General features: G+C 42.7%; 2 protein-coding genes across 7 annotated transcripts; one reads left to right on the plus strand and one right to left on the minus strand.

Moving 5' to 3' along the window:
* Positions 1-513: 513 nt before the first annotated feature.
* Positions 514-12,165, minus strand: DCLRE1C (DNA cross-link repair 1C). Its single transcript, XM_054287564.1, has 14 exons — positions 12,057-12,165; positions 11,870-11,921; positions 10,130-10,214; positions 8,890-8,949; positions 8,273-8,328; positions 8,093-8,194; positions 7,773-7,845; positions 7,468-7,608; positions 6,850-6,951; positions 6,114-6,250; positions 5,898-5,952; positions 4,233-4,321; positions 3,289-3,389; positions 514-2,826 (listed from the first exon to the last, which is right to left on the minus strand). The coding sequence occupies exons 1-14, from the start codon at positions 12,163-12,165 to the stop codon at positions 1,868-1,870; spliced, it is 2,121 nt and encodes a 706-aa protein (XP_054143539.1). The 3' UTR covers positions 514-1,867.
* MEIG1 (meiosis/spermiogenesis associated 1) lies at positions 11,889-19,649 on the plus strand. 6 transcript variants are annotated; one of them, XM_054287567.1, is made up of 4 exons: positions 11,889-11,940; positions 14,414-14,546; positions 16,684-16,846; positions 18,863-19,649. In XM_054287567.1, the coding sequence occupies exons 2-4, from the start codon at positions 14,443-14,445 to the stop codon at positions 18,989-18,991; spliced, it is 396 nt and encodes a 131-aa protein (XP_054143542.1). In that variant the 5' UTR covers positions 11,889-11,940; positions 14,414-14,442; the 3' UTR covers positions 18,992-19,649. The 6 variants fall into 6 exon arrangements, with proteins under 6 accessions (XP_054143542.1, XP_054143540.1, XP_054143546.1 ...); XM_054287565.1 differs by lacking the exon at positions 11,889-11,940 and adding an exon at positions 12,337-12,411; XM_054287571.1 differs by lacking the exon at positions 11,889-11,940 and having other exon boundaries at positions 14,470-14,546; positions 16,688-16,846.
* Positions 19,650-26,452: the final 6,803 nt, after the last annotated feature.

Genomic DNA, 26,452 nt, shown 5'->3' on the forward strand with positions numbered 1-26,452 from the left:
AGATCACCTGTAAGAAAAGCTATTGTCTATTTATTTAATCTCCAAGTTAAGTCAATCTTTTGATTATTTTTAATGTATGTTTTAGGAACTGTATTAGAATATGCAGTTTGTAAGCTCAGGAACATTTTCTTTTCATACTGTGTCATCTCTAGTATTGCTGTCTTCCTATAGTTTTTGATAAAATAAATTAAATTTAGTTTTTCTCTTGTTGTTGTCATTTTTAAAAAAAATTAGCCTGTCAAAATTAGTTGTAGCATTTGCTTTAAGACTGCAACCTCTTAATTCCTGGCTTGTACCCAAATTTTCTAGGAGTGTAAGGATTCCAGCAGAGGGACCAGGAGGAAGTGATGTGTTTTCAGTTTAGGGCTGGTGAGAACTGCTATAAATTAACACTTGCCTAAACAGACTGGATTCCTGTATATTTGAGCATTCTTTTAAAGGCAGCCTTGAACTTACATGCACAGTTTCCAAATATTAAATGAACTAACACAAGAGGTTCTGTTTTGTCTGACTTTATTCACAGAGGTAGTTCCAACAGCAGTTCCACTCACTGAGGCTTGCTAAAAACACCCCAAAGTTGGTAGATCACATTTGGAATTTAGGTTAACAAATCCCACAAACAGCAGGAAAAGTGACAGTGGAGAAATACTGGCTCTTTAACATCCTTAGAATCATACACAGATTGTGGCAGTGCTTTGTCCCTCCTGCCTCTGTTCCCTGTGGCAGAATGCTGGTTGGTTTAACATTCACATGTCACTAAACATGGCACAACAACTGAAGGCACACTCAGAGGGGAGGGATGTTGTGCTAAATTATGTTTAATTCTTTGGGACTTAAGAACATTGATGGAAAAGCTCAGGGATTTTGAGATGACTTCTGTGGTTTAGATATTTTGTAGGCACTCTAGGAAAAACCTGAATTACATTTTTATGTTAGAAGCTAAGAATTTTGGCAGTTATCATGGCACATGTGCATGGAAAATGTATTGTCTTGATTTAAAACAGTGAAGTCTACAGAGTGTAGCAGAGGAGGTGAAGTTTTGTAGTACAAGAGCCTGTCTGGGACACCAGGTCACCTTCTGTGGCTGAGTTACCTGCCAGAGCAGGACAGGGCTGGTAACTTGAGAACCACAGGATTTTAAATTCTTCTGAAGAAATTCAGAACAAACCAGAACACAGAGGAAGTGATAACAAGTTGTTTGCAGTTGGAGGTGAAGCACAGACAGCACTCTGCAGTACCTAACTCAGGAGTTAAAGCTCAGTGTCAAGACAGACTTTTTGAAATGAACAATTTGGTTTAAAACAAATTAAAACCCCCTCACAACCTCAGTAATTCTCTAATCTGTTCTGCAGTTATTTTTAAAAATAACTGCAGTGTGTACTGATTAAGTTGTTATAATAATGATAAACAATGGTAATAGGGATTAAAGCCAAATTACAACTGCCTTGTTTGCATGGTCATTCATGGGTCTTCCTCCCCCCAGTTAACAGTGTGCTACTGTATTAAAACCTGAGATCACATAACAAAGGCAAACTCTTAGAGCTCATGACAAACACTAAATTTCATTTAGTGTCTTACCTTTAGTTTTGTCTGGTCCATTTTTTATCTACTTACAGTCCTGGAGAATTGAACCTTAGGAGGTAGAAGGCTTTTACTGTCCCTCCTGGGAATATTTCCTTTTCAGTATTTCATGGAAGGAACAGTAAAGGTACAAAGGCTGCAAATTCCTGGTTCTGACAGTAAGATACTTCTGAATAAAGCATGACTCAGCATAGCTGCAGACAGTAACCAGCAGGAAATAGAAAAATAATTCAGGTACTAATAGACATGCTGAGTATTACCACAAGGTAATCAGTTATACCTGCTCTCAGGAGACTTTCTTCTCACTGATTATGTTTTCACCTGCTGCAAGCTTCTTGTATAAATGGTGCAGTTTATCTGGCTGAGGTGCTTCAGCACCAGGAGTCAAGGGAATTTCAAAGTCAGAGGAGCTCTGGGAGTCCCTCAGCTCCAGGTCAGGAGTCCTGGAGCTGTCACTTATTTCTGCCAGCACATCCTGAATGTGGGCAGTGCCATCTTCTGCAGCTTTCTCACAGCCTTTGCTCTTCCAGCCACAGGCACCATCATGGGCACAAGGTCTGTCCTCACCTGGTGGCTGCCCCCTGCTGCTGTCCAGCTGAGTGTCCCTGGGACTGTCCTGCAGCACAGGCACCACTGCTCTGCTCCCACCTGTGCTGAGCTCCAGGGCACTTCTCTCCTGGGAGCTGATGAGCACTGTGTCCATCTGGCTGTCCCAGCCCTGGCTCCCCTGCTCTGAGATGTGTGTTGACTGAGAAGAATTTTGGGAGGAGATGTGTGTTGAGTCACTTACTCCATCTGAATCACTGAAGAGTGACTGGGACCCACCAGCATCTGCTGAAGAGGGGAGGTTGTCCTCATTTTCAGAGCTCTCCTCTAATTTATTACCTGTAAAAAATTCATCCCAGCAAGGGACGCTGGCATTAGACTCCTGCTGGTCACTTGTTACTCCATTGAAATTGGCTGTGGCATCTGGCTCATGGGAAAGAAATTGAACTGCATTTTTTTCAGGTTCTTCATCATCTTCTTCTTCTTCATCATCATCATCATTTGATTCTTCACAGTCCACAAAGTCTACCTTGAGGGAGTTGTAAGTTGTGGTCCCTCTGTAACTTTCTGTGCTCTCATTAATGTTTCCTGCAGAGTTTTCAGCCTGTCCTGTGCTAGAGGGCCTGCTCTCTCCTCTCTGCTGTTTTGGAATCTTAGGCCTTGTAGAAATTAATTCTGAATCAAAGAGATCATCTTCATCTGGCAAGAAACAAACAGAAAATCACTAAAAAAAGTTCACATCTCTGCTAAAATCTTATTGAGAGCAAAGTTTTAATAAAAATTCATTTAGTATAAATTGATGAAAATATTTTTTAACCCAGCTGGAGATTTTACAGGATGACATTGACAGTGTTTGCCTTGCCTTGTCTAGCATAGTGTCTGACAGAGACAGACCAAGCTTTCCTAGGGATGTTCTGGGAACGAACTCCATCCAAAAACTTACAGGGCTGTTGAGCATGCAGTACATTTTAAGACTGCAAACAAGTGTGTTTGCACACAGTTAGTGCTCTCTCATCCTCCTAAGTTCACATAATTTCTTTTTCTCCTTCCCAGCTGTTGCTTTGAACACACACCAGACTGTGGTGAACACCAAAGCTTTTGGCACCTCTGCTTGGTCTCAGACTTCCATTTAAGGTGCAGTAGCAGCAGCAGAACCTTTACCTGAATCAGATAATTCTCTCTTGTGGGGTCTCTTCAGGGTTCCTAAGGGCTTGTACCTGGGTTCCATGATTCTCCTGTATGACCTGCATAATGGCTTTAATCTGAAGGGAATGAGAAAAGCAGTTAATATTTAGAACTCAGCAGATGCTTTCAGGAGCAAAAGTAAATCCTTTAACTTGTTTTAAATACACTGCTCCATGCCTTTCATAGGCACTGCAGTAAAAATGTTAAAGCAAAGGCAGCAATACCTAGGGCAAAGTACTTGATTCATTGGTGAGCTTCAGCAGCTGAAAGGTAGAAATCTGTCCTTTCAATATTTACCTTAAAACATGTACAGTTTTTGGAAACTATCTTGTAGTTCCTTCCATACAGAAGACAAGCTGACAGGGTTCAAAAATCTGACTACAGTTTTATTCAGTGATAATTAAGTGGAAGTCTCCTTTCTTTCTAATGAGGAAAGGAAAAAGGAACAGGGATCTTTGTTCTGTCCAGATTGACACACCACAGCTCTCCTGCTCCCTGAGGGTGCTTTTTAAGCTGCCAACATTTACAGCAGCACAGCAGAACTGGCCTCTCTGCTGTGCAGGGGAGGAGTTCAAGTCCCCAGAAAAATCACCTTTAAAAGAAACTTCTGAGAAGTAGCAATGACAAATAGAAATGGGTCACAGAACAAAGTGAGATGAATCTGTATTCAGCTTCCTCCCAAACAGTTTACCAGCAGAAAAGCCTCTACACACAGACAGAAGTAGAACACAAACTCTGAGACTCAGCTCAACATAAATGTATGCTTCAGAAAGCCCAAGTCTGTGGGACTGAACATAGAAAGAAAATCTGAATTATCAGACAAGTAAAGCCAAGCCTGAGAGGCTGGGATTCAGGAGGGGAATTGTCCTTACAGGAACACAGTTTAGATCCCCTCCCTCCAGCAGCCTCTTGTCACTTACATTTCCATAACTTTGTCCTCTGTCCCACCCACTGGCAGCACATTGGGGTACACGTTCACAGGACAGATGTAGCTCAGGAAATCCTTGATCTGAATTCCAGAAAAGAAGAAGCAATTTAACAAATGACATCAACAGTTAAGAATGTCACTTAAAGGCAGCACTGATTCAAGCACATCCAAAAGTACTACTAGTGGTCCTTATGAAAAGACCAGTGCAGCCCATGACTCTGTCAAAGTGGGGATCTCTGGAGCAAGGACACAGGCCTGAAAGGATGCTGAGAACTCAGCCTCACCTAACAACTCACTGCAATTATCAATTACTACACAGGACCATCCCTGTCCCTGAAAGAAATGGCTGGGCACACCTGGAATGTGATCCAGTGGTTCCTTGTCCTTTTGTCCTTACTGCTGCTCATCTTCTCAAATACACATTTTTCTTACTGGAGTTCAAGTCTCCAGTTATGCAGATCAGGTATTCCTTTCCTATTGCTAAAGTCTCTCCTGAAGTACCCTGTAAAAGCCCATTATGACAAAACACTGTTTTTTCCAAGCCTTACTCTGTCATCTTCTAGATGATCTCCAGTAAATTTCTGCAGAAATTGTGTCTGGTTTGGGGCACTCCTGCTGAGCACTGGAAACACTTGCAGGCTGCAGTTAACACTGCTATCAGTACAGACAGCAGGGCTGTCCTGGGGTGACCCATAATGTTATTGCAATTTTGTATCTAGCAGTTCTTTACTGTTATTTTGTCCTGTTGCTGGTGCACTTGTTAGGAAATTCTTGTTTTTTCACTTCTATCTACTCCTGTTCATTCCTTACTGTTGGAAAGGGATTAGTTGAACTTGTGAAGAGAGACAACTTGTGTTCTCCTTTAAATTGTCTCAAACCAAGACAAGGACCCATCTCTTTTTGCATGTGGAGGTAGGAGTGTTAGAGTTACACTACCCCCCATATTCCACCAGCAAATTCCACACTGGGACCTCCATTTAAAATTCTCCATGGCAGTGCAAATTTAAATTTAACCAGGAGGTTAAAAACAGTACTGCCTTCCCCCATTTTGTAGTGCAAGACTTTGTGACAGTTCATTGTTAGCACTGATCCAGTTTCAGTTCAGTTTCTTAGGAGCAAGTGTTTTTTGAGCTGTATCAAGTCATGTTAAATGAAAGTGTGTGATTGTGGGGAGGATGCTGCCATGACCAATTTCCTTTTAGTCTTTTAACACAGGAAAAGGGGCAAGAGCAGCAGTCAGGTGAGAGAAAATTTGGTTTAAATATGTGGGCTGAGAAAAGAAGGCAAACCCACCCAAATCTAAGTCACAGTAGATAAACAACATATTGTAAACTAAAACTCCATGCTTTAAGCATTGCATAGTTACACAATAATCTAAAATAGAAAGGCAGTCAAAACAATTGCAGAAGTGACCTATACATTGAGAACAGAGAATAGGAAATAGGCTTGTAATCCTGCCCCACTTTAACAAGTTCCTCTGCAGCTATATTAAAATGAATTTCTCTGTCGTCAGCATTCAGAACTTCCTATCTCCTTACGTCTTATTACTGACAGGATTTTTTCTTATTATGATAAGTCATGTCATCCACTCCAGAATAATCAAAACCCTTTTACATTTTCTTAATCAATGTATGCTCAGTACTAGAAGTATACAAACCTCACTGTATGAAGAGTGGAAAGAGAAACAAGCTCTGTACGTTCTCTCCCCAGTCCTAAAAAAACAGAAGAGGCACAGAAATTAGGTAATTGCTCTTCATCCTGGTCAACAAACCAGCATAACTTACACTGAAATCCATTCTGGGATTCAATTATACACATATCAGGCAAGATACAAACCTGAAATAACAGGTTTCTGTGTGGCCCAGATGCTCACCTCACTATTACATTGGTTTTCTTTTTCCTTTCCCCAAACCACATTGTGGAGGGTTTGATGCTGATTACATGCAAGGGAGTTCCATTGAGACAAGTCATCCCACAGGGCAGTCTGTTCCCTCGGAAGCAGTCATCATCCTGTCCAATGGACATAAAATTAAGCTCAACAGTGACCTTTTTTACCCAGAAATTAAGTAGCATAGTATCTAGCCAAACAAGGTTCCTCACTCACTTTTAATTCCCTTGAAAGACCCTGTCACACCTTGGTTCTTTAGTGCAGCTGGCAAAGTGAATCAGTCAGAGATCAATGCCCCAGTGTGCCATCTCAGGTTCTACCTGTGTTCCTCCAAACTGGAGCCCCCAGCCTGAGAGACATCCTGGAAATGGATGGCCACATGCTAAAGCCACACAGGGACCATCTGAGCTGCTTTTGATACACTGAAATGGGCAACACCTGATTGATCTACTCAGCTGCTTGTTCACTTCACTTAAAAACAATTTTCAGGCTTCAAATACAATTAAATTACTTCTAGTATAAGCTAATATATTTTTCCCTTTTTTTTTCTTAAAAAAAAACCAAAACAAAACAACTTCAACCTACTAACTGAGGTTTTCACTCTGCTTAACATTAAGTCACCATTTCACCAGTGTTCATTAACCCAAGAGGCCCCAGACTCCAGCACCTATAACCACATTTTCACAGCAAGGTCAGGGGAGGCTTTGCAGAAGGAACGCACCCGAGGATGCCGGCAGGCGTGGATCTGCGTGCGCTGGTCTGTGGTAACGTGGCACAGGATTTCTGGCATGTTCCTGAACATATCAAGTTTGTTTGTGTGCACCTGGAGAAAGCCAGAGTTTACTCTTTGTTAGTGGTTGCCAGACTGCAGCTGGAGCAGCTGTATAGATGTGATTCTGCTCTGCCCAAATGCTGGCAGGTATTGAAGTTATTGCTCCCAATAATGTCCAAGCAGAGACGTGTCAGCCAAAACTTGGACATCTAGAACAAGTAGAATATATTACCTATACTAAAGAAGGATGAATACTCATGAGAAAATCAGAATATATATACTATTAATGCTGGATGCAAATGACTTTTATCATGCACAAAATAAAAGGGAGTGAGGTAAACACTGAGCTTGAAAACTGGGAATTAACTTCTCTTTGGAAAGTCCAGATGTTCCAGGCTCAAGTCAACCAGTTACCTCATTCTGATCACAACTGCACTTTTCAAGGGAAGTTAATGAAACAGGCATAACTGTGACCTAGAGCAGCCTCTGAACAGCCATTGGCAGCTCAGTGCTGCCCACAATCATCACTGAGGATCTGCTCCAAAGCAGCAATTAGGGAAACATTACCTTGATTCCAAGTTCCTCGCTAAGGTTTATGAATAAATACTCATATCCATAAGCAGCTTTGCAGTTCAGCCACACAACATGATTACGAGACAGTGAGGTCCAGCTTCGCACCAACTCCAAGATCCCATTTAAACATTCCTCCTGAAAAGTGTGCAAAGTGCAGTCAATTACCTTGGAAGATACTTCCAAAGTGCTGGGATTTAGTAATGCAAAATGGCTTTGCCTTGTAAGACCTTCCTAACAAATGGGCAGTTAATTAATTAACACTTTTAAGGGCCTTTCTTCTCACAATTTATTAGACTCACCCGGCTTGGTATGTGATAAAATTTGGGATCACAAAAAGTAGTGTCCAAATACACACTCTGGATGTCTTTTACCCTGGAGGATAGAAATGTGATATCAGAGTAAACATTTTACCACAGTGCTAAGACACACCACTTCCTCTCTCTACAAAAGGAGGTAATTCAACCTCTTCATTACAAAGAATACGTCAAAGGAGGCTTGTAACTGCAGTATTGCAATTATATTTAATCTAGACTAAAAAACGTGGAAAAAAATGAATACCTAGCCAAATTGCCCATGCCATATGATCTTTTTTTCTTTTTATATCCCACAAATAACTCACCTGGTCCCTGAATGCAAAAGCTCCATTCTGGCTGCTTCTCCTTTTGCAAGCCTGAAATCCCCAGTGTACAACACAGTGCCATTCTCACCTTCAAACAGAAACCTGCAGACAGCAACATTTGGGTCAAAGTCCTCATTAAATACCAGGTGAGGAAACATTTAAAGTGTTGAAAGGACATACATGACTGAACCTGGACAGTGACCAGCTGGCAGAAGTGTCACCACCACATCTTCTTTCTGGAAGAGAGGGGTTAGCATTATTTTCAGACTGTAGTGAGCACTACCAGTACTTTTGTCAGCACAGTGAGAGCAATGCATCACTCCCCACAGCCTCCTGCAGCATTTAGCATTGCTTTAAAAGCAGAGAGTCTCTTCACACTGCAGCCACCATCCTGTCATGGCAGAATTGTATGGTGCTTATAAAGCAAGTTGGACAGAAGACAGTTCTGCATACTTGGTAAGCAATAACAGAATAGTTTGGGTTGGAAGGGGCCTCTAAAGTTCATCCAGTCCAACTCCCCTGCAATAAGCAGGGACATCTTCAACGAGATCAGACTGCTCAGAGACTCATCCTGACCTTGAATGTTTCATTGTAAAATGCTTCTTCCTTCTATCTAGTCTGAATCCAGCCTTTTTTTAGTTTGGAACTGCCACCCCTTTTTCTGTCACTACAGAGAGGAGGGGCACATACATTTTAAAATAGCTTGTGCACCTCAGATGCTGCAGCTGTGTTTCCTGTACTCATGTAAACAGCATTGCTGCCCATGACTGACATGAAGCTTTTTTCCTGTAACTTACCTCACCAGATGTTTCATCTTCTAAAGTAATCTGAGTTGGTGTTTCAACTTCCAATGCAACCTGTAGCAAAATGATTAATTGCATTATAGGATTTACTGAACATTCTGTTTCATGTTTATGTCTAGTTATTTATTATGTAGACATCTGTAGCACTCACTGTGGCTAATGCTAAGCCTGTAAAATTAAACTCATTTTCCCATAGTAAGTCATAAATTTCCATTTCCAGTGGAATAAATTTTCCTTAAAGTTATCTAAAAATTAAATGGAGATACCTCAGGCAAAGTTTGCGTGCCTGAAAGAGTTAGAGCATGTTGGACTTCTATCAGCAACAGCTCTTGTTCCTCTGGATGGATCACAGACCTTATTTTTGGATGACTGCAAAGCCCAAAATCCCAGTCCCACAGCAGTGGATCTTGCTAGGACATCTCTGTGCTGCAGGACTTCCCACTGCCTCCAATACCAGAAGCAGAGCCCACAAATCACTGGAAGGACATATACCTGTATTTGTGCAGAGATAATTATTTTTATTTCTGTAAAAAATCCTCATGTTCTGTTTTATAATGCCTATTTTATAATTAATAATTATTATGTAACTATTATAATATATTATATTAATAGATATAATAATTATGGTATAATTATTTTTATTTCTGTAAAAAAACTCATGTTCTGTTTTATAATGCCTGCATCTGCAAAGGGAAGGTAATAACTTCAAATTACACCTGTAAATAACACTGATCCTTTGCACTCTGGCTCCAAACACTGCAAATCATGTAAATTTATGAATTTTTTCAGTGATTTTATACTACGACTTCATGTTATAGTTCATTTTCCAAAAAGCAATCAGAAATTCATATAACTTCAGACTATATACACTCCAAGCAATAAGAGAGTTTCAATGAAGCCAAAGAGAAATAAAGGACAGAAGCAAAGAGACAGGAGCAAGGTAAGAAAATGAACACAAATTCAAATGTACAAATGATCAATGTAAGGATGAAGGCCACGTAAAGCTGAAGTTGAGAGAAAAGGAAAAATTTTGTGAGGGGGAAAAATAATTAAACAACAACCAGCAATAAAGCAATGCCACATAGCAAGCAGCAGGAAAGGCACATTGTTGGCACTTAAGCCCTGAAACACTGTATCAACACCAATATTCAGACACTCCTGAGGAGCAGAGAGCTGCTTCTTTCTGAGAGTCACTGCTTGGAAAGTGCTGTTTTCAAAATAAACACAAACTCACAATATGATTCTCCCAAAACTTGTATTTCCAGTTAGTCAACAACAATTCCTTAGTTACTGGTGAGCAGTACAGTTTAACTTTCAAGCTGTGAGGAGACAAAAAACACAAATAAGTGTTTTTTAAAGTAGACATGAGGAACAATCTAACAACACATCAGCACCTGGCACCGAGAACATCAAACCCTGCCCTCAGAAACCTCTCATGTGAGGAGAGCTGCAGAGCTGGAAGCCTGCAGGCTTCTCCTCAGCACAGCAAACCCAAACCTACCCCTGCCTGCATGGTTTGCAGACACAAATGCAGTGTGTGGTACATGGTCATGACCTATCTGCTGTTTCTCTACCCCTGCACACACTCCTGGAACAGGCACTAGGCACAGCCAGCACACAGCAGAACACACAATACCCCTCATGAAGCTTGAGCTGATGCACAGAGACCTGATGAGCAAAGAGATTCTCTGCTTGCATCAGAGGAGATGCAATATCTACTCTAATAAATCAAAGAGAGCCTAGGAACTGGCCCACAGCCTCCCTGGGCTCATTGCCACATTTGTCATCCTCATGGTGAAAAAGGTGTCCCTTGCCCTTTCTTTATGCACTTCCATGAGAAGCCTGGCTCCAGCTCCTCTACCCTACCTGCAAGCAGTGATATATGATTGTCTCCTACTCCTAAGGCTGAAGACATCCAGCTCTCCCAGCCTCTCCTCACACATCACATGGCCCTGGCCCCAGACCAGCGTGCTGATGCTGACACCTATCAATTTACCATCCAGGGGAGCCCAGGCTGGACACAGTACCCCAGAAAAGTCCCACAGATCCTGGCCAGAGGGGAATAACTGTCTCCCTCAAACTGCTGGCTGCCTGCTTGCTTATACACCTCAGAGAGCACAGCTGGCCCCTTCACTGCACAGGCACAGCAATGAACACTTCCAGAGATCCTCATCAAGCTCATGAACATCATCGAGTTCAACAAGGCCAAGTGCACCTGAGTCTGGGCAACCCCTGCTAGCAAAACAGACTGAGGGATAAATGGGTTAACAGCAGCTCTGCAGAAGATTTGGGGTACTGGTGGGTGAGAGGCTGGCCATGAGCCAGCAGTGTGCACATGCAGCCCAGAAAGCCAATCTTATCCCGGGCTGCATCAGCAGCACTGGGCAGCAGGACAGGGCAGGGGGTTGTGCCCCACTCCTGTGAGCCCCACTGCAGCGCTGCACCAGCTCTGGGGGCCAGCACAAGGACAGGGACCTGTTGGGGCAGGTCCAGAGGAGACCAGCAGGATGCTCACAGGGCTGGAGCATCTCTGCTATGGAGACAGGCTGAGATAGCTGGGGTCCTTCAGCCTAGAGAAGAGAAAATTCTGGGGGGACATTACTGCTACCATTTGATATTTAAAATGGGCTTTTAAAAATTATAGAGAGGGACTTTCTACAACGACACGGTGTGGACAAGGGGACTGACTTCAGATTGAACGGGGGCAGGCCTAGATGAGCTACAAGGAAGGAATTTTTTACAACGAGTGAGGATGCTGCGGCACTGGAACAAACTGCCCAGAGAAGCTGCGGATACCCCATCCCTGAAAGAGTCCGAGGCCAGGTCTAGTGGGAGGTGTCCCTGTCCCGTTCCTATCCTGGGATTGATGACCCACGGCAGCTCCTCCCGCTGTTCAGCTCAAGCTTTGCCGCGCACCGGCCGCCTCCTCCCTCAGGCCGCCTCCCCCCGAGGCCGCCCCGCCTCCAGCCCGTACCTGCCCTCCAGCCGCCGCTTCAGGGCGGTCGCCCGCAGCCCCATCATGTGATCTGGGGAGAGAGGCACGGGGTCAGCCGGGGGACACGCGGGGCGGGGACAACGGACAGAGGGAGGCGCAGGGGGAGGGACACGCGGGGTGACGGAGGGACCGGCGGTGTCGGGGGTCCCTGCCGGCGGGCCCTCACCCTTGTGGCAGTGCGACAGGAAGAAGGCCCGCGCGCGGAGGTTGTCGTGGTCGAAGCGGTCGATGGACAGCGCCGGGTACTCGCGCGTGCGGCCCCCGAAACGGCTCATGGCGGGCGCCGCGCGCTTCCGCCCTCCCGCCCGGCCCCCAGCCAATCACGAGGCGGCCCCGCCCCGCGCCGACCTATCAGGGGCGGGCACGGCGTTTTTAAAGAGGCCATGGCGGGCGGTTGCCTGGCGACCGTTGGCGCCGTGAGGGGCTGGGGGGAGGCCGTGAGGGCGCCGCCATCTCGCCTCGGCCGCCGCCTCGCCCCGCCCCGCCTGGGAAAGTCCCCGTTTTGCGTCTCTTGAACCGAGGTGGGCTTCCTTAAGGGCTGGGTGAGCGGTGGGAGCAGGGTGAAGTTACGGTCGCAGCGCAGTTACGGGTGCAGGCCGGGACGTCTGCCGGAGCACCTCGGGATGTACAGGAAACTGTCGGGTAGAGTAGGTAGAAGCCACTGGAAAGAGGGGAATTTAGATTAGATATTAGGAAAAAAATTTTTACAGTGCGGGCGGTGAGGCGCTGGGACAGGTTTCCCAGGGAGGTTGTGCTGCCCCAGCTCTGGGACAGTTCAAGGCCAGGTTGCATGGGGCTTTGACCAACCTGATCTCACTGAAGGTGTCTGAACGAGATGATCTTTAAGGGCCTTTACAACCCCTTGACATCCTCTGAAATCTGTCACTGGCTCTTCTGAGACCCCGAGCAGGTCCTGTGTTTGCTGAATTGGATTAAGTGATGTAGGCGGTACCGCCATCTCCTCCCCCTGCTGTGCCCCAGGGCCTCTCCTGCCTGCGGCCGTGGTGCTCCTTGTCCGGGCTGGGGATGCAGCAGGGCTCCCTGTCCTGCTGGATACCCTGGAGCCGAGGTGCCCCTCCTCTTCACCTTCAAGTTTGCTGCTGAATATGGGCGTGCACCCTAGCTATACCAAACAGGGTGAAGGTGCAGACACCACTCCTCCCCAGCTCCAGGCACACAGGCTGTGAGCCACAGTCCTGCTCCACCTGGAGCCCCTCACTCATGACAGCCCATCCCCAGTGGCGAATTTTTCAGGATTCATCCTGTTCCTGCTCCAGTGGATGGAAATTTAGTGCCCTCACCTATTCCAGATATCATAAGTGCTCATACCCTCAGCCTGACTGCCAGAGCTGGCACCAGTGTTCATACATAGATGTCACCAGGAGCTGGCACTTTGTCATTGCAGCACAAACATGTGGAATACAGTTCGTGCAGAGAGACAGTTAAGATTTAAGAACATACAATAGGGTAGGACAGTCTGTGATGATCAGGTGTGAGGCTTAGCTGGAATACTGACTGGTCCTTAGGCTTATTTTATACTCCTTTCTGTCTATTCTTATCTTTGTTTCTCACTGCTCCTGCACATTCCTCACAGAGATCTATACAGTTCCATGGATTCCCACATCTCTCCAAGTCTGGGGCTCCCTGGTTAAATCTTACTGGTGCAAAGTCCAGGTTGGTCTCCCTGGATGTCATTCCTGTAGTTTCATGAACTTCAGCATCTATTAGTGCTGGAGTTGATGTTTGTTTATCAGTGTTTGTTTTGTCAGATCCAAATCTCTGCATTTTTTTGTTTGTTTCCCTGTTTTTCCCAGATTTCCCAACTGACAAGGTCCCTGATCAGATAACCTTGCTGGAATAAACAGTCTCACACTCTTCACATGCCACAGGTGTGGTTCTCATCATCACTTTCCTCATTTGCTGCTCAGGTTTGAGTCCCCATATATTGTTTTATGTCTTCCTCCCTTTCCTGTAACCCCGTGTAGCAGTGAAAGTGCTCCTTGGGCAGATGCCCTAAGGGAGCAGACACACTGCTCCCACAAACCCTCACAGCTTGTGTAACTGTTCAGGAAACCACCATCAGTGAGCCCAGGCTGGTTAGGATTCCACAGTGTTATGATTAACATTAAAAAATGTGTTCCCAAGGCCAAAGCACTCACTTTTTACCCTAAATTAGGAGCTGGCAAACATTGTCATCTCAGCACTGTTCAAAAGTCCGCATCACTGTTCAAAAATTCCCCTTAAATAAAAATGTTAATATTAAACTGAATATTTTCTTACCATTCTCTTGTTTTCTTTATTTGCCTTTGTCTGTGTGTTGTCTTTCATCCCTTCCCTGAATTCCTGGCTGGAGTACAGCTGTCCCCTGCTCTGGTACAATGAAAACAGCTCTGTGCCTGGGACTTGGACACACAATAGACACAGAGTACAATTTTTAAATAGCAACCCCAAGATGAGATGCTTTCATTATATGAATTCACTAAGCTGGAACTTTCAATGAATGATCTTTATTTTTTTGGGCAGGAACGCCTGTGGACAGGCCCTGTGAATTAATGGTGACTCAAGAAGAGCCAGACCCACCCACATGTGTTGAAGAAAAACCTTCATTGGGTGAATCCAGCATGTCCAGTAAGGAAGCACTTAACACTGAGGACATGTAAGTTATCACAGGACACTTGATTTCATTCAGGCTTAGCATTTATTAGGATCTAATATTATTGCTCATCACATTGACTGTCTAAAGTTAATATTGACTGACAAAGTTCTCATCAAACTGATAAAACTGATAAAAAACACAGAGCTTGAAAAATCCTGTGATGGCTACAAAAGAGCCCTTTGCAGCATAAGAGAAACAAACTTACCCTACTTATTCCCTGAATTTAGAATAAGGATCTGTGCTTATCCTGTTAATTTGGTGAATCCAGCATGTCCAGTAAAGAAGCACTTAACACTGAGGACATGTAAGTTATCACAGGACACTTGATTTCATTCTGGCTTAGCATTTATTAGGATCTAATATTATTGCTCATCATATTGACTGTCTAAAGTTAATATTGACTGACAACAGTTCTCATCAAACACTGATAAAAAATACAGAGCTTGAAAAATCCTGTGATGGCTTCAAAAGAGCCCTTTGCAGCACAGGAGAAACAAACTTACCCTACTTACTACCCTGAATTTAGAATAAGGATCTGTGCTTATCCTGTTAATTTGTATTTGATACCTCATAACCAGGTGGGAAAATTACTTTTTTAGTTTAGTGAATGGCTGCTTTCAATTGAAAACTGCTGCAGTGCCTGGTAAAAGAATGCTTGGAGTACTGAACTGCAAGAAATGGTTCAGTGGTGCCGGAAAAATGCCCTTTTACATATTTTATAGGTCTCTAATAAATGTATTTGATAAGAGATGAAAGGCCCTTTCTTTGTCTGCTGCTGCCTCTCATACAAACAGGTGACAGGTGTGCAGACTTCTTTCTCCTAGTCCACATTGTGATACCAACAATTCTTGATATAATTTTCCCAAATATTTTTATCATGTGGTGCAAGACTTTTTTTCCAATTTCTGCTTTTCTAAAAGACTAGTGACATTTTGCATTTGATATGATTTCAGCATTCAACTTTTCAAGCTTTCTGTTGATATAGAAACTTGCCAAATAAAGAAATTGGGCAAGGTTTGGAGGCATGGTACCCACAGGGAAGGAAACTATTCATCCTCGCACTACCAAATCCAGAAGTTTTCATTCCTTGGAGATACTTTCCTAGTTATGAAGCTGAAGCTTGGTGACATTTCAAAACTGGGAAAGGACTCATCTCTGATCATACCTGCTAGGCATGATACTGATGGGTGTGTTTTGCTGGCAGAAGCAACAACAGTTCTATTTGAGCAGCAAAATAAGATATGCTTAGGAAAGCAAATACAATGAAAATCAGAAATCAAATTACTTATTTTTTTAATGTAGTTCAAATCCATCCCTGGTGAGTATCCACTGTCTACAATTTTTAATTGCTTTTTTGTTGCTGCTGTTTTTAGTTTATTTGGGTTTTTTCTTATTTAATATTTAATTAATTTTCTTTTGAGTTTGAGTTGCAGCTTGTCCCAGTTCTGCTCTATTCAGGTTTAGCAGCTGATTAACCTGTTTGCTGTGTCTCAGCAGACTGAACAAATGGGTTTTGTGTGAGGAGGAAGTCAGTGGCAGTCTGTTTGCTAGGGCAAAGGTAGAAAACAAGAATTCTGGCAGGTTGGGGAGAAAAACTGGATAAGGAGAAAAACTGGATCTCCTTATCCAGTTTATCTCTGAAGACCTCATCAGCCATTGGCACTGTGGCCATGTCACTGACTGTGCATTTCTCCTTTCCCCTCCTCTCCCATCCTGAGTGTTTGCTGTTCTTCAGTAACAGCCCAGATCTTCATTCTGTGGTTTCCAGTTTGGTGCCACTTCAGGAACAAGAAAGAAAAATCTGGAAATCTGCCTGCCTGCCCCAAGGGGACAGCAACTGCAAAGATGTGAAATTCAAAATTACTGCATTTAGAATTTTTTTAATTCATCAATATGCACAGTTAAATTTTAGGAGGGTTGAGTCAAAATATATACAAAAGTACAGATGAGTTGGGTTTGATATCAAGGAATGCATTTAATTGGATTCCAACTGCTTGTAACTTTTTCCTTTTTTAACCTCAGACTTTGAACTCTGTAATTCCTTTATTTTAAAATTTTGTTCTATCCATTACTCTATGTCCCCAATAAAATCACTTGCTTCTGTCTTCTCTATTTAATTTTTTAAGTTTAATTTCAGGAAGATGCCTAAAGATTCTGAAGTCACCACTGAAGCTGACATCAAACCAAAATCTGTGCGTCGTGCCAAGACATGGTCAGATGTTGTAGAGAACTTATACAGATTTCAGCAAGCTGGATACAGAGATGAGGTGGAATATAAACAAGTAAAACAAGTTGAACAGGTAAGATTTAGAACTTTGTAAGAGTTACTACTTTAAACTTCTGTCTTATGTAAAATGATTAAATAAAAATGGAGGTGCTGCTTATTTCCTTTCATTTAGGTTAGGTTCTGATACAGTGTATTTCCTCACAGGTCTGACTTGAATTCTTGAGCTGTTGTTAACTGTGTAGAATACCTCATTTCACAGAAGTGAAGCAGAAACACTCCCCAGCCTGTGTTTTGTTCCCCATCTCTGATGCATTTAGAAGCATCACAGATCTCTTTGAACAGATGTAGCTGATCTCCAAAGGAATCATTCAGTGTTCAGGAAAAAAATATTTCAAAGTGAGCTCTCTGAAGCTTCCCCTTAGTCTGTCAATAGACTTGATGGGAAACTTGTTGATTGTCCGTGGAGTCAGTCCTGTGTCATGCTACTGCTTCAGTTTGCAGTTGGATTGTGTGCTAGGCTTTGTGCACACTCAGGGCTTGGCCTCTATCAAAATGATGTTCACAGTGGAAATATTTGAGCTGTACTAAAGGCAGTTGTCACACAGGCTCTTGTCAACACCAGGGACTTGTGCCTCTGCTCACTGCAGCTGTTAGTGATGCTCCCCAGCACATCAAATGAGCTATTGAGTAGTGGCCAAATTTCCATGGTTACTCTAGGTTCAAAATAGCAACCAACAGGTTAATGCAGCAAACAATATAGCATTTTTATTACAGCTCTGTAATTTATCTTTCAAAGCAACAAATATAGTATGGAGAACACACTTTTAAAATATGCTGACCTCCTGTGCACATAAGAAAAAACCAGAAAGTTCCAAGAAACTCACTCCCCATCCAGTTAACTCAAAACACAGCAAAACATTGATGTGCATAATAAAATGCAGTTTATTATTTTATTGTGGGCTCTGATACCACTGCAAAGGCTGTGGTATAATTTTCAGTAAGTGCAGAAGGAAATGACATAATTATTGTGGTAGGTCTGTGTGTTCAAGATTTATGGCAGGGCACAGCCCCTGGCAGTTAAACCCTGATGAAAGTTAAAGAATACCACTGACTAATTGTAATGAGAGTGAGCATTCAGTTCCAGCATGCCAGGGCCTGACAGTCATTCTTTCAACTTGCATATTCCAAAATTTCTTGTTTAGTCCACATTAGTCTATGATGCAGTTGTTACTAAAGATGCAATTATAATGTAGGTGGAATGAAAATTAAGGCTGTTATGTTTAGACAGACAATGCCAATAACACAGCTGTATGCCTGAAGCCATAAGGTAAGTGATGAAACCATTTCTGGGGCTCTCCAATTAGAGAATGCTCTAGTCTGACATCCTGCTGTCAGCTCTGCCTGGATGAGAAATAAGATGCTTATTACCTGATTTTCACAGTTTACTTTAATCAGGAGCAGTCATAGATGCTCAAGCTGAAAGAGCTACTAAAGCCATAAAGCTGTCGAATGTGCAGATGCTGAAGTCTTTAATTTAAAGCTTTACACTGCAAAACAGTGAAGAGCACCAGCGTGATGCTGAGTTTATGTGGGACTGATCCTACTGTCTTTGAGAATGTTACAGTCTTAAGCTTACTTTATTTTCATTAAATTACTAATGAAAAGCCCATTTTTCATGGTCAGAAAGATGTGAAAGAAATCTTTAAATATATGTCAGTCTTACAGAAGCAGACCCTTGCAGCCTCTCAGATTACTGAATAACTGAATAACATCAATGTTATATTCCTAAACAAGGTGATTTAAAATCTTTGACTTGTCCAATTTTAAATAACCATTTTCAATATAATTAGATTCCTATTTCTAGGCTTTTCAGATCACATAACTTTATACTAAACCTGAAAACTGGTTTCTGTCATCTTGTTCTCAATCAGTTTTCAAAAGTTCAGCAAGTTAATAGAAAAATAGTATTTAGATGCAAATGAGGGTTTCCTATGAAAGTATACCCCATATTCCTTGCAATGTCATGCACAAGCATCATTTAATGTGAGCATGTTCAGGTGATTTTATATCCTTTTTGTTCTACTTGTAGGTAGATTTCTGGCCAGAAACTGGATTTGTTAAGAAACTCCAGAGAAGGGACAATACATTCTATTATTACAACAGGCAAAGAGAATGCGAAGACAAAGATGTCCGAAAAGTGAAAATTTATGTGTATTAGAGTTGTTACTGTTCTGGTGGGTTTATCTTTATAAATCATTTCTTAAGACCTGTAAGTAAATGAACTGTGTAATCTGGTTTACCTTAAGTATCAATGTCATGCTTAGAAAAGGGAGTGCTGGAAATGTAGAGAAGCCTGAACTATAGACATAGAAACTTCACTTTCTCATTCCTATAACTACAAGTCTTTTTATTGCTCATTTTCCTGCTTACAAGTGCTTTGACATAAAGCTAAAAAGCTGATGAATGGGCATCATATATTTCAGTTAACTGTATAACATCCATTGTAAGTACAAGCATCAATCTTTATTCCAAACAATATAATCTAGTTGACACTGGTTAATGTCAGCCACAGTCTCTTGTGGTAGCTAAGGGTTATGAGACTCCAAAGGGCCACAGTGAGGGCAGAGCACTGACTGACATTTCCTTGGAGCAGAAAAACAAGCAATTAATTTAAGTGAAGGATGCTGAACAATTAAATAACAATGGCCAGTGCTGAGACTGGGAGATTGTGATAGAAAGAGTCACAACAGAAATATCTTTTTGTCTATCCCCAAAGTATTTTTGTCAGGTGCCAGTATTAATTACTCAAAGAGGAAGTATTAATTGATTTAGTAGCATATGCCTTCTTGGGAGGTTGGATTGTGGATTCACAGGTGTTGGGAGTGTAAAACTCCAGGGAGAACATGAAATCCACACTCAGTAATATTTAGGGGAAAGTGACACGCACAGATGATATGTGGGATTTCTGGGCAGAATTCATCTCATCGAACTTCAAATGTCACATTATCAACATCCACACCTGATCCTGGCATTTGGACAGCCTTTGTTATGAATAGAGAGAAGCTTTTGTGGGCACAATTAATTTTAAATGCAGCTATGTAATGCTTTCTTTGAATGTGCTGCTGTGACATCAGCTCTGCAGCTGCCTATACCTGGGCTACTGAGACAATGAAGATGAGGGACTGTACTTACCTTCACTCATGAGGGGATTTACTTAAAATACTTTGAGATACCAAAATTCTTGATAATTGACCAGCAGAACAGACTGTTGTTATGTAAACCAGCAGGTGTGTTTGAGATAGTTACAAAAAATTTGTTATTAATATTTCCTGTCTCTAGACTGTTGACCAAGGCTATCTAAACTTAGTTTTAGGCACGAGTTAGCAGTGTACATTTGACCACCTATCTCATGGATATTCTTCATTTATTTGAGCCTAAGATGGAAGCAGACTCAAGATGAGAAATAGAGGACTTACAGCTCCTAGTCAAAATAAGCAGTATGAATGCAATATTTAAATGACCTCATTGACAATGACTGCTGATGATCTCCTCATCTTATTTAGACCACTTGGAAAGTTTTAGCTTAAATTTGTATGAGCTCTGTTAGAGAAATGACTGAAAGATACTCTGAAGCAACTATTAAACCTATATTCTCAGAAGGTATTAATGGCATAGAGAGTTACTGCAATATAGAGAAATAAAGCATTGCTGCAATGAATGTCACTTCAGCCTTTCATTATGGTTTCTTTTATGCTTGGAGTGCTCTGGATGTACTTTTTAAAGACAGGACTTTTTACATACTTTGCAGTTAAATAGTGTGAACAGAGCAATTATGACATAACCCATCTATTTTGTCACTTTAGATTAGTGGATCTCACTTTGTAAACTTTATAGATTCCTAAAAACAAAATATTCCAGTGGACATGAAAACAGCCTTTAAAGAATTTCACAAAAAATAAATGTGGTGTATAGCCAGCTCAAATTTATTGTCAGAAATTATTGCTATCAGCACACACAGAAGCAGTGAGAACATTTGGTACAGTCATTTTCTCAGTCTATAAAAAAGATATAGTTGGGCATTCGAGAACAGGAATTAAAACTGCAGGTCACTTTTTAGGATTTAATGTGATTTTTTTTCCTCAAGAAAGATTTTTAGAAGTTGAAACACATATAAGAGATTATTCTGGCATTCCCTCATTTTACCTGACTACTCCTCAATATTTCTGCAATATTGCTGGATGCTTCTGTCTGTGTTTTAAAACCATGAGTGTGCATTTCATGCAGCCCATGGATATTTCACTTCAAATGAATAGCATGGGAATTCATGTTCCACTTTATGTGAGTTGACAGATCCTTCCCCCTTTGAGAGAGTGAATTATCTAGATATTACTTACATTTTTCAGCATTGTCAATGTAAAAAAGATTGAATGGCACTGTGATATTTAAAAGATTCATAGGATGAAAGAGAAAGACAAGCCTTGTAATTAGCAAGACCAGTTTACAGAGATGGCCTTTGTCAAGACTGGTCAATTTGGGAGTTCTCTCAGTTCATTAGGGAAACAGCAGATTTTGTACTGGCACTGTTGGTTTCGGTTATAATTGTCCTTTGACATCCTTTGACATCCAGTTTGTGCTGATTTTGAGATGATGTGACCACTCCTCCAGCCTGCCAAAGCTCCTCCTGACCAGGCTTTGGCATTCAGCTGTGCTGGCTGAGCATGGAGCTGATACCTGAGCACCAGCAAGGTTTCCCCTGCTGCCTGTGTGCTGAAGTATCTTTCACTCAGAAGAGCTGTCAAAAGAACTCTGTGTTTTCTCTTATCTGATACATCTGATAAGAGAAATATCTGAAATATTTCCTAACTGAAACATCCCTACCTCAGTTTTAAGCAGGTGGAGAGCTGTGAGCTCACTTGTCTCTTAAGCTTAGTTATGAAGGAATATCAGAAGTAAACAATCTAGGGAAGCTGTGCTTCATTTAAGGGTGACACAACAGTACTTATCAACATAAATAATTTCTGAACATCGTTATACAAACTCTTTTACTGAATTTTAAAGACATAAAGCACATATTTCAAGTTTTATTGCCTAGAGATGAAAATATGTGCTATTTTTCTGATTCGAGTCTTAGTAAAAAGTAATTCTGTAAAAAATACTTTCCCAGGTACTTATCTGTTGGTATTTCTCTTATCAGGGAATACTGTGCTGCTCTCAGTGGCAGCAGCTCAAGGAATGGCTGGTGGCAAGGCTTTCTGTTAGATTGCAGCTGCCTAAGCCTGATCTAATTCCCTTCATAGCTTTGTACAGGAAGAATAAATCCTTTCTGTGCCTGTAGAAGCTCACAAGAGTAGAGAAAACAAAGTTCCAAGATCTACTTTTCAGACTTTGTGTTTGACTGCTACATGTGAAATGACAAGAGTGCAACCTGGGGTGTTCCAACAGGCTGCTGTGCTCTGTTTTTCAGGCTTTGCTGGAATCCATTTTGGAGCAGTGTTTTCTGGCAGTGGTTGTTTGGTTGCTTTGCAGTCACAGCAGCTCAAAGCTCCACACAGAAGGATGGTAGTTTTGATTTTTCACTTAGGCATCCAAATGGAGTTGGTTTTCCGTCTCTGAAGACAGCTGAACCTCAACCTTTTTGTTTTCAAACATGGTTCCCGTGTTTCAAAGTGTTGAAAATGGTTGGCCTCAAAACTCATTAAGAGCAACTTTCTAACTCAGCAGCTGTTGGTGCTGCTTTTCCTCACATTGTTGATACAAATTAAGGTGTCTGAAAGCAGCTGGAATGGAACCTTGCAGGTTCTCTCTTGGTACTTCAGTTTCACTGAATTTATCTTATTCATTGGACCTGCTTTCTCAGTAGCCTGCCTGTACTGAACACGTCTTAGCAACTGTAATTACTTTAAAAAACCCCACAATTTCTTTCTTGTTGCAATTGAGACTGCATTTAATTCAAGTCTGAAGCACAGCACCCTCACAAACAGCATTTGGGATGGTGACTGGGGAATGTCTACTGACAGCAGAATTCCAGGGGGGCACCCAAAAAATTACTGCAGTGTAACTTTGAACAAACATAATAATTTTTATGGATGCTTTGTTCTGCCAGTGTATTTACATCTCTCAGTGTTGAGATGGAGAATCTTTGCTGCTTGTTGCTTTTGTGGCTCTCTTTTCCCCTCCCATATTCTCTGCCTTCACAGGCACTCCTCTCTCATGGATCCCTTGAAAAGCCTGTCCAGTGTCCTCTGTCCTGGCTCCCTCAACCAGCCCTGGCTCAGACCCTGAGTCTTTTCCAGGGCCTGGCACACAGCAAAGGTAATCAAGGATGGGATTTAATAAGAAGGCAGGCCAGACTGCATGGATCACCAGGGCCCAGCCAGGTGATTGTCCTGCCCAAACACTTGCTGTCATGTCTGATCCCTCCAACCTCCTTCTTTGTCACCTTCCCATACTTGTTCCACCCTGATCCTTCCCTTCCTGTGTCTTTGGTCATTTCTGTAAACATCTTGTAGTAAGTTTTGTTCAGCCCCCCAAGCTCCCTCAAATACACCTCTAATTTCACACTAACCATGTTTTCTCCATCTTACCAGTTACAATATTGAGGCAGATCCTCTCCAAAGCCAGAGTAGCTCCTTCAATGGCCCTGGCAAGCTCTGCCTTCCCTTCCTGTCTCTCTAATCACCTGCTCATTAATGGTTGTGTGCCTGTGTGTTTAAATCGCTGTTTTCCTCGTTATTTGTTATTTCTGTGATACAGAATAACCAAACAATTTGCTGAAGGAGTTGCTCTGCAGTTTCACACGTGCTGTGGCAGGCTCCCTGAGGCGGGGGATGGTGGGGAGGCACCCACGCCCCAGGGACGGGAGATCCAGGTTAGGGAGTGCCCAGAAGCAGAAGGAGGAGGGGGAAAGGGAAGGGAGGGAAGAAGGGGACGGGTTCAGGGAAGGACAAGCAGGTTAAAGAGTCCAGCACACAGATGCATCAGCATTTTGCCAGCAATCTCGTGCTCACAGAAACCTCCTCCCCTGCTGGCAGCTCTTGCTGGTTGGGGAAGTAGGATGTGGTCCCAGCTCCTCGCTGCAGATGTTCCTCCTGCTTGGCAGGAGCACCCAAATACCTCGTCCAAGTGGGAGCTGTCCTGCTCGGGTGGATAAACTGCTGCCAGCTGCTGGGGGGTGGAGCAAAAAGCAGGGGGATTGGATGTAGGGCAGGCTCTTCTTGTTTGCCCGGGTGTCTAGAGGATGTCTGCTGTGCTGTCCTGGGGAGCATCCTCCTGCCAAGGACAGGATGTTCCAGCCAGGGCTGGATGTGAGCGAGGAGGAGCCAGCAGGTGGGCTGTGAGTGCGAGGAGATAAAGGCTGGGATGCTGTGCCTGGAGAGATGGGCTGGAGCCAGGCACAGCCACACAGCGATGGGGTGGGCAGTGTTTCTGGAGAAAAGAGCCTGGTGTCCCTGCAGATCAGCTTCTTTCTGTGGATCTGGTTCCCTGAAGCTGCAGACAGTGGAGCTCTTGCTCTGTGGTGGTTACAACCTGCCAGCTCCTGTCCTAACCTCCCTGAGATCCATGTTCATCTTGTTCAGAAGGAACTTGAGTCACATTCCAGAAGGACCCTTCTTCCCTCCACTGGGCCCTTCAAAAAGGAGGAGCTGAGCTGAAAGATCACTGTTTGGAGAAGATGCTAATTAAAAACATGAAATAACTCTTTGATAGCCTATCACTCACAACTTTGGCCTCACCAAATGAGAAAGATTACTACACCTGCAACTACAGAGACAGAGATTATTTAAACATCAATGGATTCATATTTTGTCAGACCAGAGCAATATTTCAACAGAGAAGATGATAGATAGATAGATAGATAGATAGATAGATAGATAAATGACAGATAGATCTGAAGGAGGAGTTCACAAGAGATATTCATTGCCATAAAATTTATGTTGCAAACAGATTATTGAGAATGCAAGGCAACAGAAACAGAAATATAAAAACTTAAGTATGTTTAGACAGTAAGAAGACATTAAAATATCACTGGCAATCTTAATTTAGGAATAGTTTCTCTGTTATTTACAGTCTTAACATTTATATCCATCAGATGGGAAAAGCATCACACCAAGTGTTCATGATTACTGCTTTACTATATTAGAGCAAGGTAGTAGGGTCCATCTATACCAGATGAAATAATTTACAACCTGTAGCTGAGGAGGATGTGAAACATCACCTGCTAAATACAAACACTTGAAGTTCAGAAGCCTGGGGTCATGTACACTTCTGTTCTTAAGATCAGTAGCTCAGTACTCTCATTTCACTCATTTTAGATCTTAACAAACTTTGGAAAACTGGAGAGGTGCCAGAGGACTGATGGAGGATCAGCATGAACCAGTACTTAAAAGGGAATGATCCTAGACTGGATAAACAGACTCTAATGAGGGATAAATTAATGAAGTGGCTGCACTGGGACTGTGTCAATAGAGGTTAATAAGTATTTTCCACTGGGCTTTACTGATCAGACATGTCTGATACAAACAAGGTGGATTCAGAGATGTAACACAGATACAGAGCAGGCAGGCAGAGCTTTTGTTTCTGGAACATTATTTTCCTGCCTGAGGACTAACACAGTTTCCAAACACTGCCAGCAGTCTCTGCCCAGAGTTTCCTGACTATAAGCAGGGATTTGTGCTGTGAGACCCCAAAAAGAGAGTTCACACCTCTCACTTGGCATGGAGCCCTCTGCCCTCAGACTCTGTGAAATCCATCAACTTTAGGAAGATAACAGTTCCCTGGTGCCAACAGGATTTGCATGACTTGCTTTTCAATTCAGAGGCTGTAGCCACTGCAGGGTTTGAATTGCACATGCCCATGGAGAAGAAAAAACCTGCAGCTGGGGCAGTGCCAGCTGGAAACATTTCAGCACAAGAGGCAGCAGTCTGGATTTCAGGCAGATGTTTTAGTCAGCCTCTGGCTAGCCATTGTTTACTGGAGCATGTGCCTCAGGAACACTGAGTTTTGGGAAGAAAATCTCCTTCTCCTGGATGTGCCTGGCTGACAGGTAGCCCTGAGGTGGCTTGGGAAGATGGATGAGGCACACAGAGCCTTGCTGCTGGTGGGATGACCTCTCAGAGCATGCTGGCTGTAGGCAAAGAAGGTTTTTCATCTCACCTCTCTGCAGAGAATCACAAACCTTGCATTTCAAGGCTGTGGTAGTGCCAAAGGGGAGCATATGAACATACTAAGGAAAGACAAATAGGTGCATAATTTTCTTTTCTGTTCATCCCACTGTGGAAAGCTTAAATGACAAGATGGAAATCCAGCAAAATCAGGAGGTGGTACTGCTGCTCTGTGTCCTTTTGCTATTCAAAGGAGCTTTTTTCTTCTTGAAGATCAGTACCAATGCAGATTTCCCTGTGATGTTCCTGCCACCCTTGGTGGGTGAGGGGTGATGTCTGACTTGCAGATGCAGCAGATGAAGGGCTGTTTTCCTGCTCAGCTGCTGTGTAAGGACCGGTGTCACACCGAGCTCTATCCTCTGCTCTTCAAAGGGGGGTTTTGAAGCAGCCCCACAGCTGCTGCCCCATTTAATGTCTGCCAGCAGCTCAGAGGAGCAGTTGGTAAACAGCTTATACATCTATCAGAAGCCCAGGAGACAAATTTGCATTGTATATGGATAGACATGCATATATTAATG

Source organism: Melozone crissalis, unplaced genomic scaffold (genome assembly GCF_028551555.1).
Source record: "Melozone crissalis strain CALT ecotype California unplaced genomic scaffold, PUWL_Pcris_2 ptg000059l_1, whole genome shotgun sequence".
Lineage (NCBI taxonomy): Eukaryota > Metazoa > Chordata > Aves > Passeriformes > Passerellidae > Melozone > Melozone crissalis.